The sequence below is a fragment of the Arabidopsis thaliana genome, chromosome 5 (assembly GCF_000001735.4).
Source record: "Arabidopsis thaliana chromosome 5, partial sequence".
Lineage (NCBI taxonomy): Eukaryota > Viridiplantae > Streptophyta > Magnoliopsida > Brassicales > Brassicaceae > Arabidopsis > Arabidopsis thaliana.
In genome coordinates this window covers 8543957-8563364 of record NC_003076.8, presented here as the reverse complement: position 1 = coordinate 8563364, position 19408 = coordinate 8543957, and the positions used below count along the sequence as shown (strand labels likewise).

Sequence of the window (19408 nt, the reverse complement as noted above, 5' to 3'; positions counted from 1 at the left end):
GAGCGAAATTCGATCAACGTACGATACTTATGGTTACCAATAGAGAATATTAGTTTTGGAATATTATATGTACGTAAACATATACAATTTCAAGTGTTACAATATCTATGAAATGAATCATCTTTGGAACACTGATTAGGATTTAAACGTGCAAACACTATTTAAGTTACTAACTGAGTCGTCATCATTGAAAAAACTTACCGAAGGTGGGAATCAAAAGGACTAATTGAATAATGCCAAAAATCATAAGATCCGGGCTAGGATAGTTGAGGATGTGGCGGATTTCAATTGGCCATCATCATCCTAGGATTCATAGCCAAGCTCACTTTCGATCTCTTAGTTTATATTCACCTAGTGGAATACAATGATCAGTATATGGTGGGCGATAGAGTGACTGATTTCACTAAAGATCATGAGTAAGAGATCAACTCAGGACTATAACACAGTAGTCGGTAGATAGATATTGCATAGACAACTTTTTTATTTAAGACTTCTCTTAGAATTCCTTTGCTAAATCTTTAATCTCTTGAATCTTTTTAAAAAGTCATCATATTTAGCAATGATCGGGTTAAAAAGGTAATCATAATGGAACAAATGACATTTCAAAACGAACTTACGAATTGTCTGAAATTTTAATGGATGTGATGCTTAACCTCTCCAAACTAAACTCGGAAAGAAAATTGTACTAAATCAAAAGTTAATATAACGATAATAGTTTTTATATATATTTCTATAATTTAGTTAGACGAAAATTGAAAGTAAGGTGGATCAAATGATCTCACTTTTGAGAAACAAATATAGATCTTCTCTGATGCGGAAAGACAAAAACTTTATAATCCAACAAGCCACAAGGCCCACAAGGCTACAACCATATTTAGCTTCGGAACCTTGCCTCATTATATGGCTCCATACACTGTTCACAAAGGCCATTCTATCATTCCTTTTTTTTTGTTCTTAATTCTTTTTTATTTTAACCTTTTCGTATTGGTTTATTTGGGTTTGAGTTAACTCATATAACCGGTATGCTTAATGGCAATGAACAAAAAAAAATTATATAACCATAGTTAATGAATAATTGATTGCAGTTCTCATGTTTAATTTATAGTTTAATCTCGTCATCGCATTGATTTGAGCTTTCAATCAAATCTTGAGATCCTTCGTTAAAAGAAGTTGTTTATGTTATTAATAGATTAAATAACATTTAAAGGTTAATATTTATGTATGAAAGATGCCAAGAAACTTGTGTCTTGATGATTTGTTTCGTATTTGTCTTGAGATTGTGGGTGGAAGCATTATAATTAACCTTTCTATAAAGTTTTAGCCAACCAAACCAACATTACCTTTTCTTTTTCTCTCTTTAATAATCAATAACAACAATAAAATTGATTACTAAAATTTAAAGTTTTACATATATAAAAATGAACAACTAAATTGAAAGGAGACGATAATAAGAGAGGGAGAGGTGTGGACATCTGAGGATGATTCTCTGCCACCAAGAAGAGCAAATGTTATGATTTTAATTTCTAAATTAAGTAAATATGTTGCACAAAAAAAAAAAAAAGTATATATAAGAAGACCTCAACATCATCCCATTGGCCACTTTGCTTTGACCTTTATAATTCTGACTTTTAACTAATATTAATCACGTTTTTTTGTTCTAGGTAACCTTTTACGTAATTAATCATTTGTTAATCGTCCTTTCTACTCCTCTACCTACCTACAACTTACAAATTCGATGAATATTTGCAAAATACCATTTCGTCACGATCTTTTTTTTTGTAACAAAATAGTTTAATACAATCTATTAAATTACTTTTTCTGACTGTCTTAGAAACATTTCTATTTCATTATTGGGTTTTAAGGAAAAATAAAAAGAACTTATCGTTGAAGTTTATTATTAGTCTTTTTGGTTAAAATGTTGAAAAAATTTTTTATATAAAAAGGAGGGTAAAGAATGAATATTCAAGGATGGCACGAAACTTGTAATGCCTCTTATTGGCATTATACCATAAATAGATCTAAGACTTGTGTAGGGTCAGAAGTTAAGTATAGATTTGGTCATTTATAAAAAGATTCTGTATCTTTTCATGTAAGCGAGGATATATATTATCTGGACTTTCGAGTAAGAAAATTGCAAGTTAGATTTATAAATATCCAAAATGAATTATCAATTGGCAAATTGTAGCAAAAGAAATGACATTTTAATCTTGCATAAAGAGAACGGTATGAAAACAAAAGATTAGTTCAAAATATGATGTAATAGCTCCCATTGCCCATTGGATTTGATATGATATGTATATAATTAAATTCAATATATTTTTTTTTTTGCTATCTATTAATATTTAAATAGAATATTCCTTTCTTTTATCTTAATTGAGTTGTGTGACCCACTCACCCACTCTATAGATCGTCTTCTCAAATACCGAAGTATCGAACCAAACCGAATTAGCTAAACCAAAATTTATTTATAAACAGTTTGATTTAATTATATAAACTTGAAACCAAACTAAAACCTTTTCTATAACCTAACGGAATATATGTAAATTTAATTAAATTTATTTTAATTTAGAAAAGACTACGAATTTAACCATATACATGCATATATTTTTATTTATTTTAATTTAGAAAAGACTACGAATTTAACCATATACATGCATAAATTTATTTTAATTTAGAAAAGACTACGAATTTAACCATATACATGCATAAATTTTTATTTATTCATATATTGAGGCTTGAGGGTATCACCTATAAGAGGTTTTTTAAAAAGGAGTAAATGTGCTAAAGGAAAATAGAAGAAAACAGGGCAAAAATCCGAATTTAATCGTTTCTACTTTTTGTAGTGGGGAGTTTTCAACATTTTACTTAATTGAAAACCGGACACATTCTTAAGTTATTTAATAACTAAAACCGGACAAAATTCAAATAGTATCAAATAAACGGAAACCAAACTGAGTTAAGAAAAAACGATCTCGAATTACAATTTACAAACATGATTTTCCATCACTTGAGTCTTTTGAATAACAGTCAATAACAAATTCTAAATTTTTTTTTTTAATATTCATTGTTAACAGTAACATTAGTAATGCAATCAAATAAGTACATGATTGGTTGGGCGGTAAGTTATACCTGACTTACATTCTTAATTTTTCTTAAAATCTTAATTACGTACCAATAGTGTTGTAACTTTACCTTTAAACTTACAGCCTATTTTTTTTTTCTTTTTTTTTTTAAGCGGTTAGAAAATAAATTCTCAAACCTATATTTTATTAGTTATAGAAATTTTAATTCATTAAATAAATACAAAAAATTAAAATTATTAACATAAATATATAACCAAAAAAAATATTTACTATATTTTATTTTTCTATCATCATAATATATTTATTTAAATTAGTAATACAAACTATTTTATTTACTATAAAAAATTATTACAACTATTATATTTTACTAATCCATTTTTTATAAATTATTTAAAGTCGAAAACTTACAACAATAATTCTACAATAATAACTATTTTTCCTTGACATCTAATCAAGTTTGTACAGCATATATTAAAACATTTGTTAATAAAATGACCAAAAAAGAAAAACTCTCTTAGAGATAATCTTATTTACTTACAAAAAATATATCCCTCATGCAAAGAATATACGAATAGATTTTTACACATCTACCAATGGTAGTTTTTAGTATTGACTTTGTCAAGTGTATCATTACCACAACCCTAAAAGATACCACTTCTTTGCTTTTGGGACAAATGTTTCTAAATTCTAATCCTGTAAATAAACTTTCCAAATTAAAAAAAAAAAGAAAAATACAGAAATGAGAAGCAAAGGACTAGAACAAGCATTAATTTAAAGATATTAATTACCAAAATCACGCATACACATACACACACATATATATATTAATCTCCCAAAAGCCAAGAGTATATATTTTATCCAATTATCGTCCTTATCATCTTCTTCCTTCAATTTTAGTTTTATATTACCAAAAGAAAAAAACCTTATCCCTTCTCTCTCTCTTTCTTCTTTCCTCTATTGTCTGCCATGGCGATTTCTACTATTCTCTGAGTCTGTGATCTTAAAGATTTGATGAGACAGAAACCCAGAAACTGAAAAACAAAAACCCAACTCGTGATATTTCGTTCCGACCAAATCTGTCTGATTTGTGATCTGAACAAAGTACGGTAATGGAGTTGATGGCTAAACCAACCTTCTCCATCGAAGTCTCTCAATACGGAACCACCGATCTACCGGCGACGGAGAAAGCTTCCTCTTCCTCTTCCTCTTTCGAGACAACAAACGAAGAAGGAGTAGAGGAATCTGGTCTAAGTCGGATCTGGTCAGGACAAACGGCGGATTACTCATCGGATAGTTCATCAATCGGAACTCCGGGAGATAGCGAAGAAGACGAAGAAGAAAGCGAAAACGAAAACGATGACGTTTCATCTAAGGAGCTAGGGCTTCGAGGGTTAGCTTCAATGAGCTCTCTTGAAGATTCTCTACCCTCAAAGTAACCTACTCTGTTTTTTTTTCTAAAAATCGTCTCTTTAGGTTTTTTTTTTCTTTGATTAAATTTTTTTAGGGTTCTTGATGTTACTTGCAGGAGAGGGTTATCGAATCATTACAAAGGGAAATCAAAATCATTTGGGAATTTAGGAGAGATTGGAAGTGTTAAAGAAGTAGCGAAACAAGAGAATCCATTGAATAAAAGAAGAAGATTACAGATCTGTAATAAATTAGCAAGAAAATCGTTTTATTCATGGCAAAACCCTAAATCTATGCCTCTGTTACCAGTAAACGAAGATGAAGACGATGATGATGAAGATGACGATGAAGAAGATCTGAAATCTGGGTTTGATGAGAATAAATCATCGAGTGATGAAGAAGGAGTGAAGAAAGTTGTTGTAAGGAAAGGATCTTTCAAGAACAGAGCTTATAAGTCTAGGAGTTGTTTTGCACTTTCAGATCTGATTGAGGAAGAAGATGATGATGATGATCAATAATTGCTTTGATGAAATTGAATTTTTTTTTCTTTGTTCATAAGTTTTTTTTTTTCGTTTCTGAAAAAAAATATAATTTTAGTTTTTCGTTGCGCGAATTAATGTTTAATTTTTTGTGCTTTTAATTCGGGAAAATTAATGATATTTTTTTTAATCGAAGGGAGAAAAAGTAAGTGTTTTGGTCCTTTCTTTTAGCTTATCTGTTTCTTGTCCTTTTTCTCTATCTTCTCATTATCGATTCTGTTTTTGTTTTACATTTTTAATTTAGTGAAAGGTCAAGTCAATATTGTTTGGATATTTTCTAGAAAAGTGAGCATGTGTGTAGGTGGTGCAATAGTATAATAACCCTAGTCTGAAAATGGAGCATGTAAATTAATTGATTTTAGTTTAAAGCAATGAGCAATTTTATCATGTAATGTGGAAGAGTTTAAGCATAAATATGTACAAGGGTTAGTTTGGTGGATGGCCAATAGAGTTTGTCACAAACTCATAAGCTTTTTATTTGTAATTGATGTTTTCTTTTTTGTGGGTAAGTTTCATCGAATTTTCGATACAAGGGCGGAACTTTTTTTGTATGTTAAAACATGCGGAGTTATCAAGAAAAGGCAGAAAATATTTTCAAATATTAGTAACGAAAATAATGATTACCTTGAATAAATGGAAATAGCATGAATGTATTATCATTTGTTGGAAATGATAATATATCATGTCGTTCACGCTAATTTACAAATGATATAAATACATTAACTCAAATTAAATTGGAAATAAAGAGTTTGGCAGAGTTAATGTCTCTGTGTGAATTACGTTTGAATAAAACATGTAACGTATATAATAATTACGTCATACTCTTTTGTTTTAATTTTAAGTGTTGTTTACGATTTTTCACACAAATTGAAAAATTATATTTCCGTTTTATTATTTATTAATATATACTTTATAAATTTTGAATGAATTAATATCAAGATAAAATTGGATTTTTTAATTTAAAATTATGTATTGGAAATCTAAAATGACACTTATTATGAAACAAATTTCAAGCTTTAGAACAATATTTAAATTATAATGGAGGAAATATTATCATATATTGGAAAGTAAAAGTATATTTTATGGCTCTTCATAGTAACGCTTTGACTTAAATTAAATCAGAAATAGAAAATATGATGGGAGTGATGTCATTTGTGTAGGCAATTACATTAGTGGATTCATGGATTGTTCAATGCATGTTTTGATAGATTTTCTAATTTTATCCTTGTTTTTTAGCTTATTAACAGATGATATCAAATAAAATAATATATTAAACAAAGTAAAACAGAAAAAAAAAAATAATAATAATAGACATGAAAAGGTTTAAACGACAACTGATTTAAAATAGATAAAGTATTATAATTTGTTGGAAAATGAATTATATCATCTCATTCATGCCACTTCAGAATAACGCATGTTTTGACTCAAATTAAATCGGAAACCGAAAGTTTAGTAAACGCCAAAGGCGGAGGAAGTAAGAGAGCAGAGGGGTCAGCTTTACATCAACAATTTTTAAAATAATTATTTAATTTAGGCATATAACTATAATTATACGTATATCATTCTATGTAAAGATTTACAGTCTTGAATAAAATTCAGTTTGCAGTAAAAAATAAAAATCTCTTATGAATTGATCTCATTGTGAATTGTTTAAATCCTTTCTTATGGAGTACTTTTTTTGTTAACTGAGCATCTATTTATTTTTCAAGTGTTTAATTTTGTTTATATGTTTTCCATTTTTATTACGATATTGCATTCAATTTTTTTTTTCCTTTCCAATAACCTCGTTTTAAAATCTATTTGCTTACCTAGCTTTTTCCAATTTTTAAAACATAATTTTATATATTAAATATCTATTTTTTAATCAATTTTGTATATTAAACATCTATTTTTAAATCCAATTTTATATATTAAATCAATTGTAAAAATATGATAAATTATGGTTATAAACTATTTTAAATTTATATTTTGACCTCGTCAAAAGTTTTTTTTATTTCTGTGCACTGGTGGACGCTAATTATTGTGTGATTATGTTTTCAAATATATATGATATATCATGATACATAATAAATATAAATGTAGCATGACTCAAATTAACAAATAACAATTGCATACAAAAAACTTGTTCGTAGTTTTTAAGTTAAAACAAAAGAAAATTGCAAGTAAATGAAAGCAATAACAAAATTAATAATTTGTAGATAATTAAATGGTATTGGAACGAAAAATAAAAAAGCAGGGGAACAATTAACACCTCTCGAAAACTCACAACAATCACACTTTTATTTTTTTAAAGGATATAATATTAAATTTAAAAATCCAAAAAGGCTAAAACTCGCGATTGTCGTTTGATTTGATATGTTCACAAAATATCCTGACATAAATTTTCATAGGTTAGAGAAGTTTTGCTCATGTAAGGACCTGTTCGTTTATAATATTTTTTAAACAAATTTAAATAAATTTATAATATTTTTCTCTGCGATATCACAAACGGTTTGAGTTCTACTTTAATTAAAATAATTCTTATTAAATTAAATTAAAATAAATTAAATTCAAATAACATAAACTAATTATAGTCAAATTAAATTTGATAAAACTAAAATAAATAATTTTTTTTATTAATTTATTTTTCTCATGGTGTATGATATATATGATTTATATTTTGATTTTAAAATATAAATTAGCACCAAAAATAATTAATTTAAAAAAAAAATATAACGACTGTTTATAGAAACAGTCAAACGAACAACACAGCGACAATTATTAGCGATTGTCGCTGTAATTGGTCGCTGAGTCCAGCGACAAACAAACGAACAATGTATGTTGTCGTTGGTTACTGTCGCTGGTCGCTGGTCGCTGGATCCAGCAACAGGGAAACGAAGAGGACCTAAGTTTTTTTTTTTTTCACTTATGATGTGCAAAATTGTCTAACTAAAATCAAGAATATGTGATCAGTCAAGTTTTAACGTAAATATCAACATGATAAAAAAGAACTATATCATATATAATAAATCCATAACGTAACAACTTGATCGACAATTTCCTACATTTTATCTTTGAAAACCTTATCTCCAATTTGTGAAGCACTCATATATCATTCCAGAACACATGTAATTTTGTTTTGAAATCAACTCAATGCAATTAATAATACTAATCAAACAGCAGACTGCTCTGGACCGGTCTTCCTGATATTGGTCATAAAATATGTGTATAAGATTGTATGTTCCTTTGCCAAAAAAAAAAAAAGATTGTATGTTCAATAATGTTTGGATTTTAAGAAAAAACTCGGTCACTAAATTTAATTTGGAGAATACCCCTTTTGTAGTTGCTTGGAGAGAAAATTATGTTGTTGAGGAAACAAGACGTGTAGCCTCTTGTTTTTTTTTGTTTTTTTTGTTACAACAGCGATTGCTCATTTGATCTCGTCTTCTCTTTCTGACAAATGTTGGGAGAAAAAAAGGAAAACAAAATAAAGAGGCTATGGAGCTGACGAACACGTGTCACTCAATGTCACTAAATTTGTGTCGTGCCATTTGTGTTTTGCTTTGTTACAATAAAATGTCAAAATTGATAGGAACTCTCATGTGCGTGGGACAAACTTCCTCATTGGAAAGGAACAAAACTCTTGTATCCTTCTATCTCATTATGTAATAAGCTTATTTGGTTAAAAAATTAGTGCAAATAGGATATATACTAGTTATTAGGTTAATTACATATTCAGTAGGAGTATTTTACCTAACCATATGTTGATATTTAACAATAAAATAAGGGTTTATTTATATATATATATATATATAGTTCAAGTCACTTTCAACTTGTAGACAAATTTATATTTTGAAATTATAGTAGTACTAAACCATGAGTCCATTCGGCCACTGTATGATGACCTCTCTTCCACGTGACATTTTTTCTGCACCACAACAAAAGCTCCTCTAGTGGATATGGATGTGACGATTAATTATCCTTCTTTCGACCTTTATGGCTTTGTCTCATTAAACTATAAAGTTTTGTTGCATATATGTAGTAATAATCTCTTGGAGTTAAAAAAAAGTAGTCCTCAAGACTTCAAGTCATGGCACCAAAATAAATCAAATCCATTCAAACATATGATTAGGTGCATGTAACTTTGTTCACTCGAAAAGCATACAATTCACGAGAGAAAAATCATAACAATGGCAAAATGATAATTAGTACAGAAAGACAAAAATTAACATGGAAAAGCTAAAGATATGACATTGTTTTTGTTGTTGTTGTGTATGATATATCACTTAGATGCAGCAGTTTCATAGTCAATAACGGTTTGAAAAGCTCCAGCAAGAGCCAAAACTTTGTTCTTCCTCGGGTTCTCTTGCATCTTACTTGCTATTACATCGTTGTAAGCTGATGGAGATTCCTTCTTCCCTTTCACTACTTCCTTCTTCTTTCCCTCTGCTGATTCTTCTTCTTTAACCTTCTCCTTTTCCTCATCACCCTTAACCTTTTCCTTCTCTTCTTCTTCCACCTTCTCCTTTTGATCATCTTCTTTAACCTTTTCCTTCTCCTTCTCCTCCTCTTCCACCCTCTCCTTCCCCTCTTCTTTCACTTCTTCTTCTTTTTCTTGTGTAGTCTCTTCGACACTTTCAACTTCTTTGCTTTCAGTATCAACCTTCTCTGGTGTCTCATTCTCATCAATCTTCTTCTTAACGTCTTCCTCTTCTTCACTTTTGTTGGCTTGGTTATTGTCTTGTTCTTTCATTTCCTCTGTTTTCTCTTCGATATCATCTTCATTCTTGATCAATTTTTCTTCTAATTCTGCGACGACAGCATTGCAATCTTTCCCAACAGGAGAAGCAACCGGTGTTGGTCCACTACTCTCAGCCTTCTCTTCAACGGATTCATTGGCTTGGACAACCTTTTCTTGAACCTCTTTCTCTTCTTTCTCATATTTTGGTTCTTCTATATCATGATCAGAAACTTGTAAATGATCACTCTCGACCTTGAGAATCTCCTCTTGATGATCCTCCTGAGCAGACGACATAGAAGCAGAATCCAAGGCAATCTCTTTATCAGATGCTTTCTTTATCCTAACATTTTCAGAGCCTTCCTTTTTGCTCTTTGAAGAAGTGCTGCTACTGTTCAAACCGCTCTTCTTTGGCGCCACAGGAGGCGATTTCGCAGTATTACCTCCTTTTGGAACGTTTCTACTTCCATGGAAAGACGAAGAGCGTAGAGCTGTGACAGGCTTCTCTCTTGGAACCGCTGGTCTGTCTCGTGAGCGAGAAGGAGAGACGTTGAGGGATTTTTGGATACGCGGAGAAGCAGAAGTAGAAGGAGAAGTCAAAGAAGAAGGAGGTCGATCAAAAGATCTTCTACGGAGAAGCTTTTGGTTATCATCAAGACTATTGTTGTTCTTCTTCAAGAGCTTGCCTGCGTCGGGTCTTGAACTGATTGTTGGTTTCAAATAGTTTGGCAAAGGCTTCTCCGGTTTCTGATCAGACGACCCATCTTCTGATGACGCAGTCGACAAAGGTTGCTTTGGTTTTCTACCGAGAGATTTTGTTCTGCTTAGGTTTTGGTTGTCCGGTTTTGCTTTTGTCGTGCTTGACGTCGTTGCCATAACCACAAGAAATATAGATCAAAGAGAAGAAAGAACAAACAAACAAAAATCTTTTTTTTTTTTGAAGGAAAGGAAAAATAGAAACGTGTATATCAAGGAAACGAAACTCTTTGGAAGAAAATTAGGGCTTTCTATAAAATGAGAATCGATTACTTATGTGATTGTAAAACGGAGCTTAAATCTCGCAATTGCTTGGGTGGTAATGGTGGTGGAGGCCATCAATCTCCTAACAAATTTAAAATCAAAAACTAAATTAACATTATAAAACGATTCCGGTCGTTATGGACAACCGTGGACTTTTTTGTTTGAGCCGTTTCTATTTATATACAAAAGACACCAATTGTTTTGTTTCTTAACTTTGTCTCTCTTTTTGGTTTTGGACCGTGTCATTGTGTCAATGTCAGTAATAAGATAATTGTCCCCACGTCATTAGCATGATTAAATAATTAACACCACGTAATTGCGACTTACGAGTTAAACTAAATCAACATAAACAGAAAACTAAACTAATTTAATTAGACGAAGATTATAAAAAAAATTAGAAATGGGCTTGCTCAACTCTGATGGAGCCCATTGTTGAACTGTTCCACCATTATTCTACATGCCATCCACTCCTCCCAATTCCTTGCTCATTCACTCTCTCCTTTTCAATCATTTTTTTCTTGTCGACATATACCTTTTCAATCACTTAGATTGTAGAAAAGTAAAGTTATTAGCAGTATAATTTTATGTTAAATCTCATGCCACATGGCGATAGTTGATTGTGTTTAATGATGAAATATCTAAATATCTGTAACAAAACAACATCACCAAAAATTCTGGTGGCTATTTGTGACACTATAACCACGAATGGCCACAATTTTTATTTTTTGTCGTAGCTTTTAGCTAAGAAAAAATATGTAGCTATTAACATTTTTTGTTTGTTTTTGGTAGTCGAAAGGTTTTAATTTGTGGCAGGGTGGTGTGAATTATGATAAGGTTCGTACCACCTCTTCCATTGTTCCCTTGTGCATTTTTCTTCTTCTTTTGGGTCCCAATTCCTTTATACTATTACAATTTTAATATTTGAATCGTAGTGATGTCTAGACTTCATCTTTTAATATATTTAAGTAATGGGCCAAATTGAAAATAAAGGCTAATTGAGTCTAAGACCAACACAATTTTGGTGATGATTAAAGTTCATTAAAAACCCATTTGAATTGTAGACTTGTAGATGCGTAGACTTTATCTTCCTACTCTGATGGTAAAGTACTATGTCATAGACAGCACATCATAGTACTTGTACCCATCAATCTCGTGCAATCACCAATCATAACATTCTTTCTTCCATGAAAATGGTGCGAGAAGTTAAAAGATTGCTAAATTTGAGGTTATACTTCCACAAAGGCCTGCTTCCACATAGCATGATTTGAGTTAGCGGTAACTTAGGTTGCATAAAATGGTTTGTAGTTCTGCAAGTGTTTGATCCGTTTCATTAAATGAATTATTGAAGCTCTTGCATTTTCAGGAATGCACAAACTTGTACACGCCAAGTTATTATTAGTTGTAGGAGTGATTTTAATTTGTTGATATAGCGATATGTCTATAATTTGCATGATTTAGGCATTTATTCTTCACCACTTTGTCATTGTTTCATCCACATTTTATCTCATTAGGAGTCGTTTTAGTGTGTTTTACATACTTAGGACGATTTTGCATTAGGATTGCATGTGCATGACATATTTGGTTGTTTTCAGGTACTTTGGATGCTTTTGGAGTTCAAACAGAGGAAAAACAGAACATGAAGTCAAAATGCCCAATGACGCCTTCAGCAAAAGTACTCTATCGCAGCCTCGGAGCCCTGGCAGGGCAAATCACTCTATCGCAACCCCGGAGAAGCAAGCAGCTCAGTTTCACTCAATCGCGAAGCCGGAGGAATCACCCCATCGGAACCACTCGATCACCACTCGATCACCAGGAAGCCTATCTGCTCATTCTGCACTCAACCAGACAAGCTGAGAACAAAGAAGAGAAGAGAAGCCGAAGAAACCACTCGATCACCACCTCATGACATCCACTCGATCACAGGGTCGCTGGACCATTCAATCTCGACTTCACTACATCTCACTCGATCGCAAGACCGAGCCCCTGAAGCCCAGTTTGATCAATGACATACTCGATCACTAGGAAGCTCATTTCAGCCCGTCAGATGCCAATGACATATTCGGTCGCAGGATCATGACGTGAAGATTCGCTATATATTTAGTTTCCTATTTTGTTTCATTTCTCGCTATATAAACTGCCTCTTAGGGTTTTCCCTAGGGCATCCGCTATTATCCGTTATTTATCTCGCTTTTACATTTTCGCAACTTTGATAGTCGCAATGTTTCTCCTGCGACTTTGTATTTTCACTTTCAAGTATTTGATATTCAGTTTTCGTTTAAGTCTTTCATCATTTCTGTTATCATGTTTTCAATCGTTGCTTTGCTATTGTCTTTGATTATGTCTGAGTAGTGAACTGTATTTCTGAGGATGGGATAGATTAGTTGTGGTTTACTTGGTCGTTTTAGGTGGTTGAGTTTAGAATACTAGAATCCCTTCTGTATTAGTTGCGCTTATTGCTTGTTTCACTGGCTAATGTGGAATATGAGTCTAGACGTCTAGCGCTCAGAAGGCGTTTAATGGGCGTTGGATCCTATTAATTCCAGAGATATCTGATTCTACTCCAAGGGATTGGCTGTAGAGAGGGTATTGACTTTAACATGTTGATTCGATAATGCCTGCTTAGTTAGAGATCGCTAAAGGGATTTAGGTCAGTGTCTAGCTTTGCTTGACGATTTCTATCACGAGCGTGAATTAATTTGTTGTTGAACTTGTTGTCTAGGGATAGCTTCTGTGAAGTTTTGTCAACCGCCTGAATAGATTAAGAAGACCACACTGTTCGATTACCCTATCCTTAGGAATCATTTATCCATTTGATTGCCTGTTATCATTTCTGCTTTGTCATTCACTTGCCTGCTATTGCCATTTCTGCTTTTAGTTTCATTTCATTTCTGTTATTGCATACTAGGACTGTTAGAACCAACCAACTTTCTACTTGGCTTGACTTAGAGCTTTCTGATCATATCTCATCTGTTTGCATCACATTGGATTGACATCCTAAAATACTACAACGACAAGATAGTGTTTTAGGATTAATTGAGTAAAATCCTACTATCATATAGATAAAAGCATTTTTATTTGGATCAAGAGCGATCTAGACGGGAATGCGAAACTTAGATTCAACCATGATTTTGATTGCTAAAAAAATGTTAGAGATTTAGGTTTGAATTAGTGTTCTTATACTATATATGTAAATATTTTTAATGTATTTTTTTTGTTATTATTGATTCTCTTTTGTTAGAGATTTAGGTTTGAACTAGCAATGATGATTTACAAATATTTACCAAATTAATAATTTATGATTTCTGTGTACTGAGTTGATTAAGACTAGAAAATGCAATTATGCTTTCATATAATAGATTAACAATTTTATCCAAAAAAAAGCTAGCTAGTTTTTTTTTTTTTTTTTTTTTGGTCGTAGCTAACTAGATTAACTAAAAAAAACTATAGTTCATAACTTTGAAAGAGAAAAAAATTCTCTTTTATGATTCTAATAAATTTTCAAAAAAAAGAAGTTAAAAAGTGCATTTAAAGTAACATATGAATATGACTATATAACTCAAAAGAGTTCGTGGGAAACATCTCTTCACATGCAGTTGTATTATATTAATTAATTTTGTAACAAAAGAGTGGCATATGACCCCATGGAATTGTTCGTAACGTATCTTTACAAAATCAAACTATATTGTTTGTAGCGAAACCATGTTTTTTCTGTAAACCCTACCAACATTTTATATTTTAAATTTTTATGATTATGTGTTGCTTGCTTGCATGCTTCTCTCTCTCGATGTTAGGTACTAGACTACGAGAGAACAAGAAGTATAATAATATGTATGCAAGCAAATGCAACACATACAGATAGAAAAAGACGTATGACGTAGAAAAGCAGCTTTAGGATGATTCCAAAACTTGTTTCTTCAAGTTGACATTTTTGCAGATAAGTGTTAAGTTAACCCTATCACGTCTGGTCGTGCTGGTGCGTGGTCCTCACGCTCCCTCAATCTCCTGTGTTTTCTGAAAATGTAGGCCCATTTTGCTTTGACTTGGGCCCATTTAACCCTCTCCTCATCTTTCAATCTTCCAATAAACAAGTTTTTTTAATTAAGGAAGCAATGACTTTTGATGTCTTTAATTAGTATTTTATTCTGTTTTTTGAAGTTTATTATTATAATTGGTTTCGTTTCTATCATGGATGTGGATCTTCTTTGTTTCTTCTCTTCACGTCGTCTTTCCTTTAATAGTTACATATTATTTTAAGTTATATAAGAAATATGAACCCCTTTAAACATGGAGACCAAATAGAAATTATTTGATTATTATTACCTCAACAAATAATTTTGTCAATTTTTTTGGTTGAGAACGACGTTTTTATAACAAAAAGACAAAAAAAAAAAATTGTTCATATTACACTCTTCTTATCATCTTTATTCTTCGTATTTTCCATACAGTTTTATTTTATTTTATTACATATATATTTTTAAAATGAAAAATAATTTATATGATTTTCTTAAAAATTGTTTTAATATGTGTATTGTTTGATTATGTATGCTAAAAAATGGTACGTTTCTATATCATCTTAGGCGTATTAGTTAGTGTTTAGAAGAATTTTCTTACAAGAATCGTGATCGTTTAACGCTTAACGAGTTCTTGAAATTACTATTACTAATTTTGATAATATGAGTGCTATTTATCAATTAATCTTATGTTTCCTTAAACTCCCTTTTTAACTTTTTTCACGTAGTTACAAAAAGAAATAAATATATATTAGTATAAATTAAAACATATCATTCCGCGATAACTAGCAACGGTGCCGTTTCAATAACCTCTCTCATGTCCTTTCGTAACTCAACGAAACCCAAAATCAACGGCTCAGATCATTCCGACTTCTGTTTCGCCTTTGCTACGCCACTTCTTCTTCTTCTTCTCCGGTTTTAAATTAAAACCTCTCACAAAATTATTCGGAATATTATTTCTTCTTCTTCTTCTTCTTCTTCTTCATCATCGCATCTCTCTCACTTCACGTTTTCTTCGGTGAAGAGATAGCCGCCGGAAAAAGTTATCATCTCCGGAAATTTCGCTCTTTCTTTACGGTAATTACGAGAAAAACAAAATCCAAAAATCGTTTTTTTCTATTTGATGATTTTGCCTTCGTATTCAATATTGTAAAGTTTTGTTTTTTCCGTTGTTTAATTACGTAAATTCGATAAAAGTTTCTTCCTTTAGATTGAATTTTTCTGTTTCTATGGCTTGAGAACTAGTTTCGTGTGGTTGTTTCTTCTGATTCTTGAATTTGATTGAGAAAGTTTATATCTTTGGTTAAGAGTTTTTTTGTTTGTGTACGTTTTAAAATCCATGGAGAAGCTTGAATCACGGAGAAGACTAGTCGTATTAATGGAAACTCCGTGTAAATCGAATGAGCTTCTTCTTTTGGATGGTTCTTCTTCTCTTTAGCTTTCCTCTTTTCTCTCTTTTTGGTTTCTTTAACAATCTCTGACTTATAGCTTTTGAAGCCTCTGTTTGTTTATGGTTATATCCTCTCTGTTCTTCTCATTTCTAAAGACTGAATTTTGAATGGTAAAAGATCGTGTGTGTGTGTCTGTATCCTTAGGCTTTGATGCAGTTTTCTGAAAATTTGAACTTTGTTTATATGTTGCAGTGTTTGAGGGTGTGTTTTATGTATGGATGGATTTAAGGGTAAAAGAACATCTAGACCGATTATGCCACGGAAAGCAAGTGGTCTTGTGTTACATGAGAATATGAAGAAGAAAGATGATAAGAGTGTTGTCCCTATCTGCAGTAGAATTGGTTGCAGTTCCAGGGTTAGTTCCACTAAGGGAGATTTGATTGATCATAAAGCAAAAGCTACTGTGTCTTCGTTTCGATCTCCTTTGAGTGGAAAGGAAACCGTTGGTAGTTCATCTCGAAGTATGAGTGGATTTGGTGGTACAAAAAAGGCTTCCAAGGTTATTGGTAGGAGACAACTCTCTTCTCTTTTGGACATGGATTCTTCAGAGAGCAGCAGTGTTAATGAAGACTCACCCACAAGTGAGCGTTCCCTTCCTCGTGGAAAGACAAAAGAAAGCACTATTAGTGTTCATTCTGAAAGTAGTGTCTCTGGAGAAGTTGTGACAGAGGCAGGAAGCTCGAGTAGAGGAACTGGTAGAAGCATTCATCAGAGACCTGATTTGGTCTCCCGAGATGCTCGTGTGAGTAATAGTGAGCAAAATGCAAGAGCTAGTGTGAACAAGAATGGATTAAGAGACTTGAGGAACAAATCTGGTTCTGATGTTCTTCCATCTAATTCAACTCCGACAAGAAAAAGTAACATCTTTAGAAAGAAAACCTCTGATGGTGAGAGCAGCTCTTCGAGTAGAGGGAATAAGACGGAAGGATCAGTGGTTGGGGGAAAGAATATTAGTTCCCCTCAGGGGAATGGCATCACCATGTCTGAACCTAGGAGGAACAGAAACTTACCAAGTGTTAGGGACAACAGTGTTGTTTCAAGTAGTACTAGGAGATCAACTGGTTATTATGGTAGAACAGGACGTGCTGGAGCGGTTGCAACACTACAAGCACCTCGGCCTCCAACAAGAGCTGATCTCAATCCTTCTAGATCGGCAGAAGCTTCGCGTAGTCCTTTAAATAGTTACAGTAGGCCAATCAGTAGTAATGGCAGGTTACGTAGCCTGATGATGCCTGGTAGCCCCTCAGAAGCCGGCCTTTCTCGCTCTTTGATGAACCGTGATACTTTCAGACGGTATAACATGAATGGAGTTGCAGAGGTAGTTATCACAAGCTTTCTTGTGTGTGATGGTGTTCCAGCTTCTTGATAACAACAACTCAAATACTTTTTTCACAATGTTTCAGGTATTGTTGGCCCTGGAAAGGATTGAGCAAGACGAAGAGCTTACATACGAGGTGATTTTATCATCTTTGAAATGCAGAGGTTTTGTCTGACTTTAGAGTTTTATATTGACACACTTGTTCTGCTTCTTTATTTCCTCTTGCAGCAATTGGCTGTTTTAGAGACCAATCTGTTCTTAAATGGTATGAGCAGCTTCCACGATCAGCATAGAGATATGAGGCTTGACATTGACAACATGTCGTATGAGGTTAGTCTTACCTTTTGTGTATTTTGGTGGATGACCGTCAAAGGCTAAAATTCGGATGTGAAAGCTAAAATTCTCAAAATCATGCAGGAACTGTTAGCATTAGAGGAGAAAATGGGTACAGTGAGCACTGCTCTAAGCGAAGAAGCGCTTCTGAAAAGCCTCAAGTCAAGTATTTACCGTCCAAACGATGAATCCGACGACATTTGCCTGAACAAAGATGATGATGTCAAGTGCAGCATTTGCCAGGTATTATAATTCTCTCTGATCCCTGAGTCAACTTTCAATGGTAAGGTATTGAAAACTCAAACCAAAAGAGGGTTTTGTTATATTTGTAGGAAGAGTATGTTGATGGAGATGAAGTAGGGACTTTGCCTTGCCAACATAAATACCACGTGAGCTGCGCGCAACAATGGCTACGGATGAAGAATTGGTGTCCTATATGTAAAACCTCTGCAGAATCTCAGCCACATCCATTTTCATGATGATGGGATTGCAGAGACATTTACCAAAGTGTTTGTGTCTACTTCCACTACCTTGCTCTCTATTATTTGTACATAAAAGGTTTTCTTTTTTACTTACACACAATTGGGAACAAATAGAAAATAAGATCAGGTGGACAAATTATTGTTTTCACCTTGTATTGGTTCGTAATTTCAACAATATTTGGTTTAATTCCATATATAGTTTATATACTGTTATTGCACTCTTCATGTTCTTCCACATTCGGCTCCGGTTAAAGGAAATTATATATAGAATCAGCCATTGTTCAGCAAGTTTGTGTTTCTAGCAACCACAATATTCAAAAGTCCTTTTCCATACTAATTCCTTGTTCTCTCTTTTTTTTTTTTGGTCAAAGTTATTTCATGTTCTCTATATATAATATGGTAGAAGAAGCAAATGTTTTTTTCTTTAATGTGTTGTGAGGAGATACATTTCTTAGAAGAAATAAGGGATCCTCTAAAAAGCTAAATCTTCTCTTCTCTTTTGTCTTTTGTAATATAATCTCCACTCTTGTACAAACATTCAGTTTCAGAAGAATCTCACTGTGAAGACGTTTTCTTTTTTGTTGCAATAAAGTTATCTATTTCAACAAAGAAAAAGAAAAAAAATTGTTCAAAGAAAAAAAATAAGACAGACATGCATGATTAATCACTAGTGTTCCCATTTTCTCACATATTCAACATATTTAGTTTGTATCAAGACTACATGATTTTGAGTCCATTAAACCCAGTTCGTGTAAATTGAAGTAGTATGAATTTACACGTAAGACTTATAGTATGGATTTCATTGCTCGTAAGACTTGTAGTACGAATTTTGTTTTCTCGTTTGTAAGCATTTCTCTGTTAAATTAGTTGGTTATGGATGTAAGTGACACGCGCCATCCTTCGTGTGGTGCCTTGAAATGCAATTGAGTACACTATTTTAAAAATGGAAAAATAGATATCAAGTAAAATGGATGCTTCAGTTTTTGTAAAATAACCAAAAAGAAGTTATATATGACAATCAGTATTATTATAGGTTATACATTCATTA

At 32.3% G+C, this 19408-nt stretch overlaps 4 protein-coding genes across 6 annotated transcripts; 3 read left to right on the top strand and 1 right to left on the bottom strand.

Moving 5' to 3' along the window:
- Positions 1-3876: 3876 nt before the first annotated feature.
- On the top strand, positions 3877-5628 carry AT5G24890 (stress response NST1-like protein). Its single transcript, NM_122398.4, has 2 exons — positions 3877-4515; positions 4609-5628. Exons 1-2 carry the CDS (start codon positions 4193-4195, stop codon positions 5006-5008), a joined length of 723 nt encoding a protein of 240 aa, NP_197871.1. The 5' UTR covers positions 3877-4192; the 3' UTR covers positions 5009-5628.
- Positions 5629-9089: 3461 nt separating this feature from the next.
- AT5G24880 (chromo domain cec-like protein) lies at positions 9090-10718 on the bottom strand. The gene has a single exon (NM_122397.2). The coding sequence runs from the start codon at positions 10620-10622 to the stop codon at positions 9291-9293; it is 1332 nt and encodes a 443-aa protein (NP_197870.1). The 5' UTR covers positions 10623-10718; the 3' UTR covers positions 9090-9290.
- Positions 10719-10760: 42 nt separating this feature from the next.
- Positions 10761-10874, top strand: AT5G24879 (uncharacterized protein; the record flags this gene model as incomplete). Its single annotated transcript, NM_001125802.1, has 1 exon — positions 10761-10874. One exon carries the CDS (start codon positions 10761-10763, stop codon positions 10872-10874), a length of 114 nt encoding a protein of 37 aa, NP_001119274.1.
- A 4584-nt stretch (positions 10875-15458) lies between these two features.
- On the top strand, positions 15459-18683 carry AT5G24870 (RING/U-box superfamily protein). 3 transcript variants are annotated; one of them, NM_122396.4, is made up of 6 exons: positions 15459-15853; positions 16420-17545; positions 17631-17681; positions 17774-17875; positions 17963-18121; positions 18211-18580. In NM_122396.4, exons 2-6 carry the CDS (start codon positions 16442-16444, stop codon positions 18355-18357), a joined length of 1563 nt encoding a protein of 520 aa, NP_568462.2. In that variant the 5' UTR covers positions 15459-15853; positions 16420-16441; the 3' UTR covers positions 18358-18580. The 3 variants fall into 3 exon arrangements, with proteins under 3 accessions (NP_568462.2, NP_974832.1, NP_001332046.1); NM_203103.3 differs by having other exon boundaries at positions 15543-16337; positions 18211-18683; NM_001343902.1 differs by lacking the exon at positions 15459-15853 and having other exon boundaries at positions 15942-17545; positions 18211-18683.
- The last annotated feature ends 725 nt before the right edge of the window (positions 18684-19408 follow it).

What these genes read in the sequence shown, in the direction of transcription:
- AT5G24890 (NM_122398.4), top strand. Translation starts at nt 4,193, where the DNA reads ATGGAGTTGATGGCTAAACCAACCTTCTCCATCGAAGTCTCTCAATAC. An exon ending in GAAGATTCTCTACCCTCAAA is followed by an intron (nt 4,516 to 4,608) that starts GTAACCTACTCT and finishes TGTTACTTGCAG; the next exon opens with GAGAGGGTTATCGAATCATT.
- AT5G24880 (NM_122397.2), bottom strand. Translation starts at nt 10,622, where the DNA reads ATGGCAACGACGTCAAGCACGACAAAAGCAAAACCGGACAACCAAAAC.
- AT5G24870 (NM_203103.3), top strand. Translation starts at nt 16,442, where the DNA reads ATGGATGGATTTAAGGGTAAAAGAACATCTAGACCGATTATGCCACGG. An exon ending in ACATGAATGGAGTTGCAGAG is followed by an intron (nt 17,546 to 17,630) that starts GTAGTTATCACA and finishes ACAATGTTTCAG; the next exon opens with GTATTGTTGGCCCTGGAAAG. An exon ending in TCAAGTGCAGCATTTGCCAG is followed by an intron (nt 18,122 to 18,210) that starts GTATTATAATTC and finishes TTATATTTGTAG; the next exon opens with GAAGAGTATGTTGATGGAGA.